We start from the raw sequence: 20132 nt of genomic DNA, 5'->3' as shown, positions 1-20132 counted from the left end.
TCGGAAAAGAGAATGTGCATTGCAGCGCAGTTTTTTGAAAGAAAATGCAAAATGACAGAAGTGGGACGTGCGGGGGAGAGGAGTGCTGAATATTGCAAAGAAACAATGGAGGGGAAAGCGGGATAGCGGCAATGGGATTGCACAGATAGATGGGCAGACTGTCACCCACACAGCGGGAGCAAAAGGGGGAATGCCTTCGATACTTAGTCAGGCAGCGCGTGGTGACGTTATTCCCGGGACAACGTTCCAAATCCCCGGGCCTGGGTTCTGCAGCACGCGCCGCCGGGCCCACTATTTGTTACACCGTTTGTTACATATTTTGTTACATAGTTTGCTACACGTGGGGAGCGGAGCCGCTCACTCAGGAGCGAATGCACCCTCTCCATCTCCATCTCTCTCTTCCCCCTCCCATTTGTGCCATTCCGTGAACTGACTCCTTCCAGCAGGAGCCGGTGCCTGCAATTTGTCCAGTTTGCAATGCACCGGCTGGAAGCCCCGGGAGAGGGCGGCCGACCGAATTTGGAGGGATAACGCCGGCTCCTGCAAATCCCGCTCGGTAGGTAGTGTGCAAGCGGACCCTCTCTCCCCTCCAAGGGGATTTTATCCTCCGCCCCCAAGGAACTGGGTTCTGTGCTGTACATTTCTGTGTTCTATGATCGGGTTTTCAATGTGCATTTGGTTGCCTTGACTTTACGTGAGTTAAGCGGTCGCCTTGCACAGCTCTGTGTGCAACAGCGAGACACGGGAAAGGTGACCCGTTGAATTTATACCGCGCAAATCACAAAAGCGGTTTGTTATGAATCCCACACAGCAAAACTAGAATATCCCAGCAAAAAAATTGTACCCTCCTCGATTCGGGCTCAATTTAGGGTTAGTTTAATGGAAAAAGTATTTGAGGTACATTATTCCTGCACCCGGGCTCCTAATCTGTTCCATTTGCAGTTTTGAAACAGGGAGCCTTAATCTAAAATGCAAACGGTTCATCACCAATAGATTATATCCTCAGATTCCCCCCGCCTTTTTAATGAGACCCAGAGAAGGGTTGATGTTCACTTTTCTGACAAAAGACTGATTTGCATTTGTATAGCCTCTTACATGACCACCGCACACAGGTCTTGACAGCGAATGAAGTGCTTTTGTCGGGGTAGTGGATGTGGTCGGTTAGGAAATCTGGCAGTTAATGTGGACCCAGCAAGCTGCAACAAAGAGCATTGTGAAAATGAGCAGTTAGTCTGAGTGTGAGTTTGTTCTTCAAAGTCATGCCACTGGGTTTTTCAGTCTCCCTGAACTGGCAGGTCTAATTCCACATGTGAACGAGAAAGTACCTCAGACCGTACAGCACTCCCCCTACACTGCATTGGAGTTCAGAGGCAAAACACCAACCTTCCTGATGGGAACGAGCAGCCCCTGCTACTAAGGGCTAGAATGGCACCACACCACAAGGGGAACTTGTGCATGGCCTGAGTGTGGAGATTATTGGAGCAGAGGGTGATGGGAGTGAGAAATGCTGGTTGGGCTGCACCAGACTTGGCATTTCTTTTACTCAGGGGGAAAGTGAGGACTGCAGATTAGATTAGATTACTTACAGTGTGGAAACAGGCCCTTCGGCCCAACAAGTCCACACCGCCCCGCCGAAGCGCAACCCACCCATACCCCTACATCTACCCCTTACCTAACACTACGGGCAATTTAGCGTGGCCAATCCACCTAACCTGCACATCTTTGGACTGTGGGAGGAAACCGGAGCACCCGGAGGAAACCCACGCAGACACGGGGAGAATGTGCAAACTCCACACAGTCAGTCGCCTGAGGCAGGAATTGAACTCAGGTCTCTGGTGCTATGAGGCAGCAGTGCTAACCACTGTGCCACCGTGCTGCCTGCGGAGATCAAAGCTGAAAATGTGTTGCTGGAAAAGCGCAGCAGATCAGGCAGCATCCAAGGAACAGGAGAATCGACGTTTCGGGCATGAGCCCAGCATTTATTGGATTAGTGGTGCTGGAAGAGCACAGCAGTTCAGGCAACATCCAACGAGCAGCGAAATCGACGTTTCAGGCAGAAGCCCTTCATCAGGAATAAAGGCAGTGAGCCTGAAGCGTGGAGAGATAAGCTAGAGGAGGGTGGGGGTGGGGAGAGAGTAGCAAAGAGTACAATGGGTGAGTGGGGGAGGAGATGAAGGTGATAGGTCAAGGAGGAGAGGGTGGAGTGGATAGGTGGAAAAGAAGATAGGCAGGTAGGACAAGTCAAGGAGACAGTAACTGAGCTGGAGGTTTGAAACTAGGATGAGGTGGGGTAAGGGGAAATGAGGAAGCTGTTGAAGTCCACATTGATGCCCTGGGGTGAAGTGTTCCGAGGCGGAAGATGAGGCGTTCTTCCTCCAGGCGTCTGGTGGTGAGGGAGCGGCGGTGAAGGAGGCCCAGGACCTCCATGTCCTCGGCAGAGTGGGAGGGGGAGTTGAAATGTTGGGCCACGGGCCGGTTTGGTTGATTGTTGCGGGTGTCCCAGAGATGTTCCCTAAAGCGCTCTGCTAGGAGGCGCCCAGTCTCCCCAATGTAGAGGAGACCACATCGGGAGCAACGGATACAATAAATGATATTAGTGGATGTGCAGGTGAAACTTTGATGGATGTGGAAGGCTCCTTTAGGGCCTTGGATAGAGGTGAGGGAGGAGGTGTGGGCACAGGTTTTACAGTTCCTGCGGTGGCAGGGGAAAGTGCCAGAATGGGAGGGTGGGTTGTAGGGGGGTGTGGACCTGACCAGGTAGTTATGGAGGGAACGGTCTTTGCGGAAGGTGGAAAGGGGTGGGGAGGGAAATATATCCCTGGTGGTTGGGTCTTTTTGGAGGTGGCGGAAATGTCGGCGGGTGATTTGGTTGATGCGAAGGTTTGTAGGGTGGAAGGTGAGCACCAGGGGGGTTCTGTCCTTGTTACGGTTGGAGGGGTGGGGTCTGAGGGTGGAGGTGCGGGATGTGGACGAGATGCGTTGGAGGGCATCTTTAACCACGTGGGAAGGGAAATTGCGGTCTCTAAAGAAGGAGGCCATCTCCATCAAAGTTTTACCTGCACATCCACCAATAACATTTATTGTATCCATTGCTCCCGATGTGGTCTCCTCTACATTGGGGACACTGGGCGCCTCCTAGCAGAGCGCTTTAGGGAACATCTCCGAGACACCCGCACCAATCAACCACACCGGCCCGTGGCCCAACATTTCAACTCCCCCTCCCACTCTGCCGAGGACATGGAGGTCCTGGGCCTCCTTCACCGCCGCTCCCTCACCACCAGACGCCTGGAGGAAGAACGCCTCATCTTCCGCCTCGGAACACTTCAACCCCAGGGCATCAATGTGGACTTCAACAGCTTCCTCATTTCCCCTTCCCCCACCTCATCCTAGTTTCAAACTTCCAACTCAGTAACTGTCTCCTTGACTTGTCCGGACTTGTCCGACCTGCCTATCTCCTTTTCCGCCTATCCACTCCACCCTCTCCTCCTTGACCTATCACCTTCATCTCCTCCCCCACTCACCCATTGTACTCTATGCTACTCTCTCCCCACCCCCACCCTCCTCTAGCTTATGTCTCCACGCTTCAGGCTCACTGCCTTTATACCTGATGAAGGGCTTCTGCCTGAAACTTTGATTTCGCTGCTCGTTGGATGCTGCCTGAACTGCTGTGCTCTTCCAGCACCACTAATCCAGAATTTGGTTTTCAGCATCTGCAGTCATTGTTTTTACCCAGCATTTATTGCCCATCCCATTTGCCCCTTGAGAAGGTGGGGGTAAGCTGCCTTCTTGAACTCCTGCAGTCCATGTGCTGTGGGTTGGACCCACGATGCCCTTGGGGAGGGAATTCCAGGATTGTGACCCAGAGAGAGTGAAGGAACGGCGATATATTTCCAAGTCAGGATGGTGAGTGGCTCAGAGGGGAACTTGCAGGGGGTGGTGTTCCCATGTATCTGCTGCCCTTCTCCTCCTGGATGGAAGGAGTGATGGGTTTGGAAGGTGCTGTCTGAGGCAGTTAGGTGAATTTCCACAGTGCACCTTCTAGATGACAGACTGACTGAGTGCAGATTGTGATGCGGGTTTTTATAGGTTCTCAGAAAAGGTGTGAGTGAAGGAGATGATGCAGATATCTCTGTAGGAAGTGGGAACATCTCACCTGGATGTGGGAATTGGTTGGAGCAGTACCGATGGCAGGCCAAGTGTTCTACCTCTGTGGGGTGGAGGCCAGAGGATACCTTGATGTTCTCCAGCTCACGTTGTGTTCCTCCTTTGGCCCCCGACCCTCCTGATGTTTGTAACGTCCTCCCAACCCTGAGTGAGCTTCAGTGGCTCTGAGAAGAAAGTGAGGACTGCAGATGCTGGAGATCAGAGCTGAAAATGTGTTGCTGGAAAAGCGCAGCAGGTCAGGCAGCATCCAAGGAGCAGGAGAATCGACGTTTCGGGCATGAGCCCTTCTTCAGGAATTCTTCAGAAAATGATTCCTGAAGAAGGGCTCATGTCCGAAACGTCGATTCTCCTGCTCCTTGGATGCTGCCTGACCTGCTGCGCTTTTCCAGCAACACATTTTCAGTTCAGTGGCTCTGACACCATCTGTGGAGAGGGGGAAATGGAATGAACTTTCAGGGTGACTCTTCATCAGAGCTGTTTTTTCTCTCTCTGCCGGTGCGACCAGATCTGCTGAGTTTCTCCAGCAATTTGGTTCCTCGAAAGCCGTCTTCTTTAGATCGCCAACACTGGGGTGTTAGAATCCTGTCCGGCTGCATCCCCTGTTGGGAAAGAGGGGGAATGTATTTTCACTCTGCGAAGGGCGCTACAGGAATGCAGTTTGTTCCTGTTTTGTTTTGCTTAACCTGCCGTTCTCTGTCCACAGGGAGCATGCTGTGCACGTTTCACCGTGTGTACGGTGCGGTGCAGGGCTCCAGTCTGTCATGGAGGGGGTACACTGCGCTGAGACAATGTCCCAGCACCTGGGGGCTGCCGTCTCTCCCACAATGTGCCCCCCTGACCCTCTCCTTCTGCTCCAGGGGAGGTGGGAAAGGCAAGAGCTGGGGTCCTGAGGAGGCTGAGGTCGCTTTCTCGTCGGTGACGGTGACGGAGATCCGGCAGTTCCTGCGTGCCAAGGGCATCCCCTTCCACGACGGCTACAGCTGCCTACAGGCCCCCAGCCCGTTCTCCACCACGGACCCCGGGGGACACAGGGAGACCCGCTCGCTGTTCATCGACAAGACGACCGGGGGCTTTGTGTGTACGGAGAGCTCGCTGGAGGGCAGCTGGCGGGATCTGCAGGACTGCCTGGAGGTGATGCAGAGGGAAGGCCGGCAGAGCCTGGGCCCCGACGTCAGGCTGGAGGCACCCGACAGCGACCGGGAGCTGGCCGAGAGGCAGGAGGACCTGGGCGAGGCCCAGAGAGTCTGGGACAAGGCCACGGCCTTCCCGGAGCTGCCCGCGGACACCGCCACGTCGGTCAAGGCCGCTTTCGGGATGGAGAGGGTCACCGAGGCCACCCTGGGGAAGCTGAGCGTCAGGTACTGCCAGGCCTCTGGGAGCCTGGTGTTCCCCTGGTTCGGAGGAAGGGACTCAGGGCTCCGAGGTCTGAAGCTGCTGTCTGTGCAGCGAGAGGGTGACAGACTAGAGTACACAGCGACCACGCTACCCCGGGCAGGACGTTACCACAACCTCTTTGGCCTACACGTGCTGAGCAGGAAGGACACGGCGTTGGTCCTCACCGCCAGGGAGACCGACTGCCTAGCAGTGAGCTGTTCCACCGGCCTACCCTGTGTCTCCCTGCCCCGGGGGGTCAGCTGCCTGCCCCCTCCCCTCCTGCCCTACCTCGAGCAGTTCAAGAGGATCACCCTGTGGCTGGGCAGTGACCTCCGGGCCTGGGAGGCCTCCAAGATCTTCGCCCGGAAGCTGAACGTCAAGCGGTGTTACCTGGTGCGGCCTGGCGAGCAGCAGCCCTGCCCATTGGAGGCTCTGGCAGCCAGCCTCAACCTGGGCAAGATCGTCAGGAACGCTGTGGCCGCCGGTCACAAATCCATCGTCTCCTTCCGGCAGCTGAGGGACGAGGTCTTCGGAGAGTTGGCCAATGCCGAGCAGGTCTCCGGGATCCAGTGGCAACGCTTTCCCGACCTGAACAAACTCCTGAAGGGCCACCGCAAAGGCGAGCTGACTGTGTTCACAGGTAAATTACAAAATAAAAACACCCAAAATAACGACAGGCCGCTGGAGAGCTGAGGCGAAAGCAGACGTTGGTGGCTCAGTGGTTAGCACTGCTGCCTCACAGCACCAGGGGCCCAGGTTCAATTTCAGCCTCAGGTATCTGTCTGTGTGGAGTTTGCACATTCTCCCCGTGTCTGCGTGGGTTTCCTCCGGGTGCTCCGGTTTCCTCTCAAGATGTGCAGGTTAGGTGAATTGGCCATGCTAAATTGCCCATAGTGTTAGGTGCATTAGTCAGAGGGAAATGGGTCTGGGTGGGTTACTCTTCGGAGGGTTGGTGAGGACTGGTTGCGCTGATGGGCCTGTTTCCACACCGTAGGGAATCTAATGTAATCATCTCAGCAGGTCAGCAACAATTAAAAGACAACTTCAGAATTGGTGTAGTGGACAGCAAAGAAGGTTACCTCAGAGTACAACAGGATCTTGGTCAGATGGGCCGAGGAGTGGCAGATGGAGTTTAATTTAGATAAATGCGAGGTGCTGTATTTTGGAAAGGCAAATCAGGGCAGGACTGATACACTTAATGGTAAGGTCCTGGGGAGAGTTGCCGAACAAAGAGACCTTGGAGTGCAGGTTCATAGTTCATTGAAAATGTAATCGTACGTGGATCGGATAGTGGAGGAGGTGTTTGGCTTGCCTTTATTGATCAGTATATTGAGTACAGTCTGTTCTATAACATGATGGCTGTGTTCTTGTGTAACCCCACTTTGTAGATAAATCGAGCTTTAGAAACAGCGCTTAAAAGTATTGGCGATGTAATCACGTTACCGCCAACACATGTTTTAAGTTTGTGCTGCAGAAACAGCGTCCCCAATTTGTCAATCAGTGAATTCGCATTGACGAAACAACATGCGCTGTACCAGAACGAGCTGTATCAGAATTGAGACGTCATGTTGTAGCTGTACAGGACATTGGTGAGGCCACTTTTGAATATTGCTAACAAATGTGGTTGCCCTTCTATAGAAGGGGTATTGTGAAACTTGAAAGGGTTCAGAAAAGATTTACAAGGATGTTGCCAGGGTTGGAGGGTTTGAGCTACAGGGAGAGGCTGAACAGGCTGGGGCTGTTTTCCCTGGAGCGTCGGAGGCTGAGGGGTGACCTTATGGAGGTCTATAGATTCTTAATTCCAGGTTTTAAAAAAAAATTGAATCCACCAAATGCTGTGGCTGGGATTTGAACGCAGGTCCCCGGGACATTATCTGGGTCTCTGGATTAACAGTCCAGCGATAAGACCACTAGACCAACACCTCCCCATAACTCATGGCTTTTTGGACTCAAGTTCACAATGACGTTTGACATCAAGGCTATGCTATAGAGGCATGCATAGGGTAAATTAGCAAGGTCTTTTCCCTGGGGTGGGGGAGTCCAGAACGAGAGGGCATAGGTTTAGGGTGAGAGGGGAAAGATTTAAAAAAAGGTCTGAGGGGTAACGTTTTGACACAGAGGGTGGTACGTGTTTGGAATGAGCTGCCAGAGGAAGTGGTGGAGGCTGGTACAATTGCAACATTTAAAAGGCATCTGGATGGGATTATGAATAGGAAGCGATTAGAGGGATATGGGCCAAATGCTGACAAGTGTGAGTAGGTCAGATTGATATCTGATCAGTGTGGACAAGTTGGATCCAAAGGGTGTCTTTCTGTGTTATATGACTCTAGGTACATGAACAGGAAAGGTTTAAAGGGATGTGGGCCAAATGCTGGCAAATAGGACTACATTACTTTGGGAAACTTGGTTGGCATGGATGTATTGGACTGAAGGGTCTGTCTATGTGCTGTATGACAGTATGACTAGGTCTGGCAGCATCTGTGGAGAGAAATCAGAGTTAATGTTTCAAGTCCAGTGACCCTTCCTGAGAACTGACCTGCTGAGATTTTCCAGCAATTTCCGTTTTCGCGGTTAATTTGGTCAAGGGTCCCAATTCATGTTCGCAAAGGGTGGGGGAGGGCAACTGGATAGATCCACATTTCAGTTTAGTAATGAGCTGGTGGGGTATGTGAAGGGTCGGTTAGCTCAGTTGGCTGGATGGCTGTTTTGACACACAGACTGACGCCAACAGTGTGTGTTCAATCCCCGCAACAGCTGAGGTGTCCATGAAGGATGCTCCTTCTCAACCCCTCTCCTTATCTGAGAGGTGGTGACCCTCTGATTAAACCACCACCCGGCAGCTCTCTCTGATAAGAGAACAGCGCTGTGGTCCTCTATGGTGACTTTATCTTGCCTTACCACGGGATGGGGATGCCACTGGCTGGGCCAGCATTTATTGTCAATCCCTAATTGCCCAGAGGGCAGTCCAGAGTCAACCACATTGCTGTGGGTCTGGAGTCACATGTAAACCAGACCAGGTAAGGATGGCAGGTTCCTTCCCTAAAGGACATTAGTGACCCAGATGGGTTTTTCCTGACCATTGGCAATGGATTCATAATCATTGTTAGATTCTTAATTCCAGGCTTTTTAAAAAATTGAATGCCGTGGGTGGGATTCAAATCCAGTCCCTGGGACATTACCTGGGTCTCTGGATTAACAGTCCAGTGATAATACCACTAGACCATCGCCTCTCTATGACTCATGGCATATTGTACTCAGGTTCACAATGACATTTGACATCAAGGCTATGCTGTGTAGCGGGTGTACCTGACAGGGACTGGCTAATCCAGGACAAGCAAACCAGGCTGGCTTATTGTAAACACCCAGCTCTCTCTCTCTCTCTCTCTCTCTCCCTTTTTTTTCTCTCTCTGTCTCTGTCGCGCTCTCTCTCTCTCTCTCTCTCTCTCTCTCTGTTTCTGTCTGTCTCACTGTCTCTGTCGCTCGCTCGCTCTCTCTCGCTCGCGCTCTCTCTCTCTCTGTCTGTCTCTCTCAACAATAGGTCCTACAGGCAGTGGAAAGACCACCTTCATTAGTGAGTATGCTTTAGACCTCTGTATCCAAGGCGTGAACACCCTGTGGGGAAGCTTCGAGATTAACAACGTGCGGCTGGCCAAGATCATGCTGACTCAGTTTGCGATGCAGCGCCTGGACGATCAGCTGGAGAAGTACGACGAGTGGGCGGACAAGTTTGAGAGCCTGCCGCTGTTCTTCATGACCTTTCACGGCCAACACAGCATCAAGTAAAGTATTTGGCGAGGATGGCTCAATAACCATTGGTATTCTTATGCAGTAAGGCCTCCCAAGGGGAGGAAAACAGTGGGCATGGCGCGGACTCGATGGGCCAAGTGGCCTCTACTATGCTGTGAGATTTGCAGTGCAGGAGGACAGGAAGGAAGGAAGGAGTGACTCAAGCGAGAAGGGGTGGAGAGGGTCAGGGAGGGAGTTCCAGATCCTGAGGCCTTGGTGGCTGAGTGGTGCGGAGAACAGAATCCGAGCACTGCGTGAGGCCACAGTGAGAATGGTGCACGGATCCTGCAGGATCATAGCACTGGCACTGAAACCCTGAGGATCAATCGCTCTCACTACAGCTGGGGTAACCTCGTTTTCCTTTTGACAGAACTCACTTTTTAATTATGGGCAGCACGGTGGCTCACTGGTTAGCACTGCTGCCTCACAGCACAGGGACCCAGGTTCAATTCCAGCCTCGGGTGACCATGTGGAGTTTGCACGTTCTCCCCGTGTCTGCGTGGGTTTTCTCCGGGTCCTGCGGTTTCCTCACACAATCCAGAGATGTGCAGGTCAAGGTGAATTGGCCATGCTACATTATCTCTTGTGTCCATGGATGTGCAGGTTTGGTGCATTAGCTAGAGGAGATGTCGAGTAATAGGGAAGGGGAATGGCTCGAAGTTGGGCCGAAGGGCCTGTTTCCACACTGTAGGGATGCTATGAAATGAATTGTCTCTGGCACTTGCCCAGCCTGCAGGCTGGTACACGGGGTGTACGGTTTGAGCTGTGGATGTGGGGGTTCTTACTGCACTGGCCCTTTGGCTTGTGTCTGTGCCCCACACACGCGCACCCCCCACCCCCCGGTCTTCCAAGCTCCTGGTGGGTGAGGTGTTGAGGAAAGTCCCTGCAATTGTGTGTCAGGGCAGAATCCATCGCTAGTTACCCACAACCGTTCCTAACCAGAATGTGGGGGGAGGGGTGTGTGGCAGTGGTGAAGCAACCACATCAGGGCATTGAATATAGAATCTCCACAGTGTGAATGCATGGCCATTCAGCCCATCGAGCCCACACTGACCCTCTGAAGGGCACCCTCACCCTGTCCCTGTAACCCTGCATTGCCCATGGCCAATTCACCCTAATCTGCACACCTCTGGACTGTGGGAGGTAACCCCTGCAGACATGGGGTGGGGTTTTTTTTAGATTAAATTACTTACAGTGTGGAAACAGGCCCTTCAGCCCAACAAGTCCACACCGCCCCGCCGAAGCACAACCCACCCGTAACCCTACATCCTTACCTAACACTACGGGCAATTTAGCATGGCCAATTCACCTGACCTGCACATCTTTGGATTGTGGGAGGAAACCGGAGCACCCAGAGGAAACCCACGCAGACACGGGGAGAATGTGCAAACTCCACACAGTCAGTCGCCTGAGGCGGGAATTGAACCCGGGTCTCTGGCGCTGTGAGGCAGCAGTGCTAACCACTGTGCCACCGTGCCGCCCATAAATGTGCAAACTCCATACAAACAGTCGCCCGTGGGTGGGGTCGAATCTGGTTCTGTGAAGCAGCAGTGTTGAGTTTGCACATAGCCATGGGGAATGCAGGGTTACAGGGATAGGGTAATGGGGTGGGATGCTGTTCAGAGGGTCACTGGGGGATTCGATGGGCTGAATGGCCTGCTTCCACACTGTAGGGATTGAACTACACTTCTACACTGGGCAATGAAGGATAAAGCTGCAACTGTCATTGTGCATGTCAGAAGCAGATACACATTAGAAACCTGCAAAGTCTATCTGAATAATCACACTGTGGCCCGCTACTCTTGAGAAACGTTGATTGGCCAAACAGGCTAATCCTTATCAGACTGTTCTATTGTGGCCTTTTTCATCTTCTGTCCTGCAACCATCCTGGCTGTGTACCTGATTTACCAGAATCATCATATCTTTAACTGTTGGGCTAATGTGTCTGTAATTTCAAACGTCCCCAGTAATCCTGGCGGGAGGAAATTTTCTTCCCCCCCCCCTCCCAATTTACACATCGGTCATTTTGATCCACGGATCAGCTGTTGGGTAGCGTCTGAGTATTGCGACCCTGTCGTTGAGAAGATTCCCCTTCCTCCCATCTCCTGGACACAGTCACTGCTGTTTGGGGATAACTGATTGGGTTATTGACTAGGACACATGGAGGAGGTCCCTGATGCCTGGGATGACTCTTCCAAAGAGTCACCCATTTGGTTCCATTCCATTTTCCCACAGCTCTTGGTCCTGCAAACGTTTCCCCTTCCAGAATTTATTTTATTCTCCAGCACCTTCCAGATCTCAGCTTGAGAAGAGAAGACAAATGCTGGAAGTCAGATTCAGTAGACGTGGGGCTGGAAAAGCACAACAGGTCAGACAGCATCCGAGGAGCAGGAAGGTCAATGTTTCAGGCCTCTTCCAGCTCTATGTCTGTTGACTTCACCTTGAGGAGATTCCTCTTTGTGTCCCCTCTCCTTAAGGTCCCTGACCTTAAATTGTGGCTCCTGGTTACTGCCACTGTACAGCACAGAAAAAAGTCACTTGGCCCATTGAGTCAGCTCCTGTCTAAAACAGCCACCTAACTATTCAGCCATTTTCCTTGACCCATAACCTTGTGTGCCTTGGTATTGCAAGTGCACATTTAAGTACTACGTATCCTCCCTAACAGAATCTAAGCTGAGTCTGGAGCATCAGAGGCTGAGGGGTGACCTTATAGAGGTTTATAAAATCATGAGGGGCATGGATAGAGAAAATAGACAAGATCTTTTCCCTAGGTGGAGGAATCCAGAACTAGAGGGCAGAGGCTTAGGGTGAGAGGGGAAAGATTTAAAAGGGACCTAAGGGGCAACTTTTTCACACGGGGGTGGTGTCTGTATGGAATGAGCTGCCAGAGGAAGTGGTGGAGGCTGGTACAATTGCAGTATTTAAAAGGCATCTGGATGGGTATATGAATAGGAAAGGTTTGGAGGGATATGGGCCAAGTGCTGGCAAATGGGATTAGACTAGGTTCGGATATCTGGTTGGCATTTATAGGTTGGACCAATGGGTCTGTTTCCGTGCTGTACATCTCTATGACTCAAGATCTCAATCAAATCTCCTTGATCTTCTCTGGTCTAAGGAGAACAATCCCAGCTTCTATTAGTCACAGGATTGTTAAAAGCACAGAAGGTGACCATTCAGCCCCATGGGACCTGTGCCAGCCCAGTTTGTCCACACATGCCAATGGTAGAACAAGGGAACAGAGACTGTGCTGGAAGAGACAGCTCAGCCCAGTTGGGGACACTGAAAGGGTCTGAATTTGTTGAGCCTCCTGAAATTTTAATGTTTGTAAGGTTTTGTTTTTGTCTGTGTTCTCATTTGCAATTCAAAACAGTGTTGGTTTATACAAACCGGGTGAATTTAACACCATTTCTCCTTATCCTGCAGGTCTGTTATTGATACAATGCAACATGCAGTATACATGTATGACATTAGCCACATTGTTATAGACAACCTGCAGTTCATGATGGGACAGGAGCACCTCACTGTTGACAAGTAATTGAATCTTCTTTTTTAATATAATGCACCAGCTAAACTTTTTGCCAACTTTGCTTGCTAGATGTTTGCACCTTTCCAAGAACGGCGATGATTCTCCAAGTTGTATGGTTTATCGAGTTTTGAGAAGATTTGTAGTTCAGGTTGAGGTTCTGGATGTAGGTTTGTTTGCTGAGCTGGAAGGTTCACTTTCAGATGTTTCGTCACCATACTAGGTAACATTTTCAGTGAGCCCCCGAATGAAGCACTGGCGGTGTTTCCTGCTTTCTATTTATATGTTTGAGTTTCCTGGGGTCCTGTTGTGACACTATTTCCTATGATGATGTCATTTCTGCTCTTTTTCTCACCGGTTGGTAAATCGGATCCAAGTCAATGTGTTTGTTGATAGAGTTCCAGTTGGAATGCCATGCATCTAGGAATTCTCGTGTGTGTCTCTGTTTGGCTTGTTTCCTGATGCCAGCCCCCAAACCGATGTGAAAGTTACATTCTCTGGTTTTGGACTCTTTCTCCCTCCTCTTTCCCCCCCCACCTCAACCGCCAAGAGAGAGGAGAAAGAACCCTGTCTGACTGGGCAAGTCAACTGTCTAACTCACTTTGCTCTGATTTTAAAGATGAAAGCTAAAACACTGTCTTTGTACCTCAGGTTTTCCGCGCAGGATTACATTGTCGGGACGTTTCGGAAGTTTGCTACAGACAATAGTTGTCATGTGACTCTGGTCATCCATCCCAGAAAGGAGGACGATGACAAGGAACTGCAGACTGCTTCGATCTTCGGGACAGCCAAGGCAAGTTTAAAGCAGGGACCACCAGGAGGCTCAGGGATGTGAATCACTTACGGTTATTCTTACCCTTTATCGCTCTGCATTTCTGTAAATGTGAGCTCATCCAAAACTCTGCTGCCCTTATCCAAACTCACACTGCCCTTCTCCCCCCCCCTCACCCCTTTCTCACTCCCCCCACCCCCTCCCATTACCCATTGCCTCCCCCTTTTCCCATCGACACTCTGTCTGTAAAACTGAGACCACTGGTCTCTCTCTCTCTTCCTCCAAACCTGACGTCCTGTTGTTTATCCTCTGTCCCCCTTTGGAGGTAATCGCTGTGATTGTTTGGATGTTAAACTCTGGGGTCCTCTCCCCATGTCTCTCACCCTCCCTTCTATATGTTAGAACACTAATACAATTGGAAGTCAATGGCCCTGATGTTTTGTCTGATCAATCTGCGACTTGCTGCAAGGCAATCTGACCCAGTGACCAAACCCAGACAGTGATGCTGCCAAACATTGCTCTGTAATACTGCAACCACCAGCCAACCCTCCGTTACCCCTTCACATCCTCCTCAGTTTAAATAGTTTGATTGCACATGGCCTTCGAGGTAGTGCTGCATTCTGAGTGATGCAGGCCCTAGAGTTTAGTTCAGCAACAAAGTGCTCTCTCTGCTTTTATTTTTGAAATTGATTTGGCTGCTTTTGGAATATTGCGTGCAGTTCTGATCTCCTTCCTATCGGAAGGATGTTTTTAGATTAGATTACTTAGTGTGGAGACACGCCCTTTGGCCCAACAAGTCCACACCGACCCGCCGAAGCATAACCCACCCAGACCCATTCTCCTACATTTACCCCTTCACCTAACACTACGGGCAATTTAGCATGGCCAATTCACCTAACCTGCACATTTTTGGACTGTGGGAGGAAACCGGAGCACCCGGAGGGAACCCACGCAGACACTGGGAGAATGTGTAAACTCCACACAGACAGTCGCCTGAGGCGGGAATTGAACCCGGGTCTCTGGCGCTGTGAGACAGCAGTGCTAACCACTGTGCCACCGTGCCGCCCACAAACTTGTTGTGAAACTTGAAAGAGTTCAGAAAAGATTTACAAGGATGTTGCCAGTGTTGGAGGGTTTGAGCTACAGGGAGAAGCTGAATAGGCCGGAGCTGTTTTCCCTGAAGCATCAGAGGCTGAAGGACGACCCTATAGAGGTTTATAAAATCATGAGGGGCATGGATTGGATAAATAGACAAGGTCTCTTCCCTGGGGTGGGGGAGTCCGGAACTAGAGGGCATATTAGGTCTCTTTTATATCTTTCCCTTCTCACCCTATGAGGCAACTTTTTCGCACAGAGGGTGGTGCGTGTATGGAATGAGCTGCCAGAGGAAGTGGTGGAGGCTGGTAGATTTGCAACATTTAAAAGGCATCTGGATGGGTATATGAATAGGAAGGGTTTGGAGGGATATGGGCCAAGTGCTGGCAAATGGGACTAGATTGGGTTAGGATAAGTTGGACCGAAGGGTCTGTTTCCATGCTGTACATCTATATGACTGTATGGCACTGTTGTTTCAGAGCAGGGTTACAGGTCTGCCACTTGCTGGGGAGCTGGCTGTGCCAGTTGAGGGCAGTAGGTCTCCTGCAATGGCCATTAGTGAACAGGAAGGGGATCTTTAACAACCCATTCCTGCCTATGGCCATCATTGAGTGCTGGCTTTTTCATGTTGGATTTATATCATTGATCGCTGGAATGGTGAGCTTGAGTTACCTGGAGACGATGGATCATTCAGCAGTGACCTTGGACCGGAGGAGGTTGAGGGGACAAATAAAATCACGAGGGATCCGGTAGGGTAGGTGGTGAGAATCTCTTCCCATTGGTGGAAGGGTTGAGAAAGAGAGAGCACAGACTTGATGTAATTGGCAAAAAGGAGCTTGGCAACACAAGGAGGAAACCTGTTCTGGAATGTACTGTCTGGGGATGTGGGTGGGAGGCAGGTTCACTTGTGTGGTTAGGATCTGGTTAGTGATCTTATCCTTAGTGCTGTTGAGTTCCTAAATCACAATCATTGGGGAATTGTAGCCCCCTCCCCCCTCACCACCTCGGCATTTTCTAAATCCTGAGACATTTCACTCTAGGTTAATACTCTGCAGTTGAAGGTGCTCTTGACTCTTTATCCACCTGGGACCAATTGGAATCCGACTGTCATAGAGCTCGACAGGAAAGGTGAAGGCCCTTCAGCCCATCGCGTCTGTGATGGTCAAAAAACTATTCTAATCCCATTTCCCTGCGGTTTACCCATTGCCGTGTATACCTTGGCATTGTGAGTGTACATCGAAATCCTTCTTCAGTGTGGTGAGGGTTTGTACCTCTCCCACACTCACAGGCGCGGAGTTCCAGAACACAACCAGCCTCTGGATGAAAGCACTAAAAATTGGGGAGGCAATGGCCGATTGGTCTTCTCTCTAGACTGTTAATGCAGAGATCTAGGTAACGTTCTGGGGACCTGGCTTCGAATCCAGCCATGGAGAAGGTGGAATTTGAATTCAATAAATATCTAGAAATGAGAGTCTAATGATGACTATTGTCGATTGTCAGAAAAACGCATCTGTGTCACTAATGTTCTTGAGGGAAGGGAACTGCCATCCTTACCTGGTCTGGCCTCCACGGCAATGTGATTGACCCTGAACTGCCCTCAGGGCAATTAGGGATGGGCAATAAATGCTGGCCCGGCCAGTGGCATCCTCATTCCGTGAATGAACAAAAAAAATTGTCCTCACATCCCATAAAACCGTAAGACGCAGGAGCAGATATGAGGCCATTCAGCCCATCGAGCCTGTTCTGCCATTCAGTTGTGGCTCGTAAGTTTCACAACCCCATTCTCCCGTTTCTTCATCGTAGCTCTTAATATTCCATTAATACTCAAGAACCTATCTATCTCAGTCTTAAATATACACAATGACCTGACCTCCACAGCCTTCTGTGCAAATGAATTCCACAGACTCCCCCCTCTCTGGCTAAAGAAGTTTCTCCTTATCTCCATCTAAAAGGTCTTCCCTTTTGTTCTAAGGCTGTGCCCTCGAGTCCTTGTCTGTCCTACAATGGAGACTTCCTACCCCTTCCCTTCAATCTCAGTCCCCTGGTCATTGACCCCTCCCTTGGTGGGGACTGGGATGTTTCTGTCCAAGTGTTGTTCCTGTTGAGTATTTCTTGTCTGGGAGATGAAGGGGCAAGGTCGGGCCAGGGTATGGCGGTGTTGGGCTGGGTGAGGGGGGTGAGTAGTGGGGGAGCTGGGGGTGAGGTGGGATGTAGGGGAATGGTAATGGGGGTGGGGGACTGGTGAGGGTATGTGGATTGGGGGGGTGGGTGGGTGGGTGGTGGTGGGGAAGGAGGGATGAGAAGTGGGGGATTGGTGGTGTGGGTGGGGGCTGGGGTGTGTGATGTTGGGGTGGGGGTGGGGTGCAGGATTGCCTAAAGCAGTGACTCACCAGGTTCTGTTTGGTTGGGCCCAGGCGAGTCAGGAAGCAGACAATGTGCTGATTCTCCAGGATAAGAAGCTAACCTCCGGCCCGGGCAGGCGCTACCTCCAGCTGGTGAAGAATCGCTTTGATGGAGAGCTGGGCGTGTTCCCGCTGGAATTCAAGAAGGCTTCGCTCACCTTCTCGGCCGTCAAGGGCAAGGCCAGGCTCCGAAAGGTGAAGGAGGAAGGCCAGAACGCCCCAGAGCAGCCTGGGAAATCTGCCGACGCCAAAGGCAAAAAGTGACAGAGTAGGCCATCTGTCTGTCCGGCTCGGGAAAGAGAAATGACGGAAGGGGAGGAACGTGGCTGCTGTTGGCCTCCTGCTCTCCAACTGCCCCAAGTCTGAGGGTTCCTATCACTTTAACATTTTGGGCAGTGATTTGGCAGAATGGTGAAACCAACCCCCACCCCTCCCAGCAGGGAGACCTCGGCCTGTGGAAAAGGCCTGGCTGCTCCTCAGTGGGAACATGGACCTTCCTCAACCCATTTCTTCTCCAGGTCAGGCCCCCTCCCCCCACTCCAGTGCCCATCGAACAGCCAGCATTCTTATCCTGCAGGACAAAGATGCTGACAGAACGTTTAAACACTCAGTGACTGTTTTGTTCCCTGGCACCCTTGTCGTTTGATCTCTATCCCAATCTCTGACCTGTCCTTAGCCATGCTTTGGGCATCTTCCTGCATCTTCGTTCCTCCCCCTCATCAGCAGTATAAATCCACACTGTCCCTTCCCCTCCCAACCCCAGTCCTGACAAAGGGTGACTGGACGCTAAATGTTAACACTGAGGTGGAGTTGTCCAGCATTTGCTTCAAAGCACTTGGAGGTGATTAAAAAAAAGACAGCTATTACTTACCTGTCTTTAACCGAAACCCATCGTGTGTCCCCTGCAGAGATAGTCAAAAAGAAAACCACCTGTCAATTTTCTCCGCTGCAGGGCTGAATGCACAGAAGGAAAGGACTTGCATTTATATATCGCCTTTCACAGGAGTGCTGTGCAGTCAGTGATGTACTTCCCCAGTCCAGTCGCTGATTCACCCTCAGCACCAGTGAGGAAGACGTACTGAATCCAGGGTACACTGAGTTGGTGTGTACTTGACCCACTGCCTGACAAGAGAACTGACAATGAGAATGCTTGAAGTTTACTGTCTTATTAGAGTTTTTATTTGGAATGCACTGTGGCCATATTTGGGAACCTAACTCCCTCGAGGCTGACACACTGACTCTAGCTCCTCGCTGGGGGACTCTCAATCCTCATCAACGCCAACTCCGACTGTGAAGACACTTCCTGGAAACGACCAGGAGCAGGAAGAGGGCTGCAGGCGCTGGAAATCAGAAATGGTGGAAACGCTTGTTCGGGGCAGACAGCGCTGTGAAGAGAGAAAAACTGAACTCATGTTTCAGCTCAGTGACGTTCCATCAGAATGGGCTCGTGTGGACGGTTTTCGGTGTAAAATACTTAATGCTGTTTCTCTCTTCACAGACTTGGCTGGTGTTTTCCAGTATTTTTGATTTTTATATAAAAACTGCGGCCCTTACTAACAGTGTGTGTCTGGATATGAGTGCGCATCTGTCTCTCTGTGTCAAGATGTGTGTGTCTCTCTCTGATGTCTGGATGTGTGTGTTCCTATGAGTTTGCCTGTCAGTATATGCACATCCATGTGTGTGCCTGTCTGTCAGTGTGTATCCAGGTGTGTGTATGTGCACACTACGTTATCATGTGGGTTTCTAACTCAACCAACTACCTCCTTTTTTACCAAAGCACATACACATGTTCCCCTTTCGGAACCTGGAGATTTTTATCATCATGTAATTATCTCAAGATTATGTCCAGCCTTTGACCTGTTCTCAGGCTAAAGCTGAAGGAATGAATTTGACCCTGAATAAAACTGCTGACCAATGTTAATATATTGAATTCCGTTTCCCATTCCTATCATAGAGGCTGTGACACTGATTGGATTGTTTTGCAGAGTAAAACTGTACCATTGTTTCATTCAGTGCTAGATGCACTGCTGGGGTCTGTGTATGTATCTCGGGGTCACATGGTTCTTAGGAGATGGTTGTCTACTTCTGAATTATGCACCATTTTTCCGTCTGATTTTTTTTAAAAAACGAAACCTGATTCGTGTTTTATTCCCAATGTCGCTGCTATGTGTTAGGATTAATTATGCATACTCGAGCCGATTAGAAATTATGTCTGACTATTCACCGAGTGATTCTGATCTCACTTTTTGTAATAAAATGGAACATTGCACTGTGTCTATTGACTTTTAAAATTCTCAGGATCTGCAGCAACTTGCCACAGACGTCAGGTAAGTGTGAATGAACCTGATGGAGTTTGGGACAGATTAAAAGACTGCTTGGAATTTGGAACTTTCTATTATAAAGCACGGTGGCTAAGTGGTCAGCACTGCTGCCTCACAGCACCAGGGTCCCAGGTTCAATTCCAGCCTCGGGTGACTGTGTTGAGTTTGCACATTCTCCCCGTGTCTGCGTGGGTTTCCTCCGGGTGCTCTGGTTTCCTCCCACAGTCCAAAGATGTGCAGATTAGTTGAATTGACCATGCTAAATTGTCCATAGCATTATTAGGTGCATCAGTCAGAGGGAAATGGGTCTGGGTGGGTTACTCTTTGGAGGGTCGGTGTGGACTTGTTGGGCAAAAAATCTAAAGCATGGGTGAGTAGTTTAGGTCTATTCTAGATAACTCCAGACAAGTACATAGGAGAGAATGGTGAAAGAGCTGGTAATAGGGTTTGGAGCAGACTCTTAGGAAATATGAAGGTCAAGGGTTTGTCTGTAAACACACTGCTGTCTACTTTCTCCTCACCAGATGGTGCTAAATCTCTGCATCAGCATTTGAAAGAAGGTTTAATTGCAATTGAGAAACTCCACATAAAGGGGAGGAGAGCTCACATTGTAATGATGTGGAGATGCTGGTGTTGAACTGGCATGGGCAAAGTTAACAATCACACAACACCAGGTTATTGTCCAAAAGGTTTAT

General features: G+C 50.5%; 1 protein-coding gene across 1 annotated transcript; it reads left to right on the top strand.

Annotated features, from left to right (window-relative positions):
* The first annotated feature begins 4 nt into the window (after nucleotides 1–4).
* On the top strand, nucleotides 5–19384 carry twnk (twinkle mtDNA helicase). Its single transcript, XM_072557081.1, has 6 exons — nucleotides 5–556; nucleotides 4868–6178; nucleotides 9077–9317; nucleotides 12748–12855; nucleotides 13499–13640; nucleotides 17129–19384. The coding sequence occupies exons 2-6, from the start codon at nucleotides 4873–4875 to the stop codon at nucleotides 17378–17380; spliced, it is 2049 nt and encodes a 682-aa protein (XP_072413182.1). The 5' UTR covers nucleotides 5–556; nucleotides 4868–4872; the 3' UTR covers nucleotides 17381–19384.
* The last annotated feature ends 748 nt before the right edge of the window (nucleotides 19385–20132 follow it).

This window comes from Chiloscyllium punctatum, chromosome 38, assembly GCF_047496795.1.
Source record: "Chiloscyllium punctatum isolate Juve2018m chromosome 38, sChiPun1.3, whole genome shotgun sequence".
NCBI lineage: Eukaryota > Metazoa > Chordata > Chondrichthyes > Orectolobiformes > Hemiscylliidae > Chiloscyllium > Chiloscyllium punctatum.
This window is presented reverse-complemented; position numbering and strand designations above follow the sequence as displayed.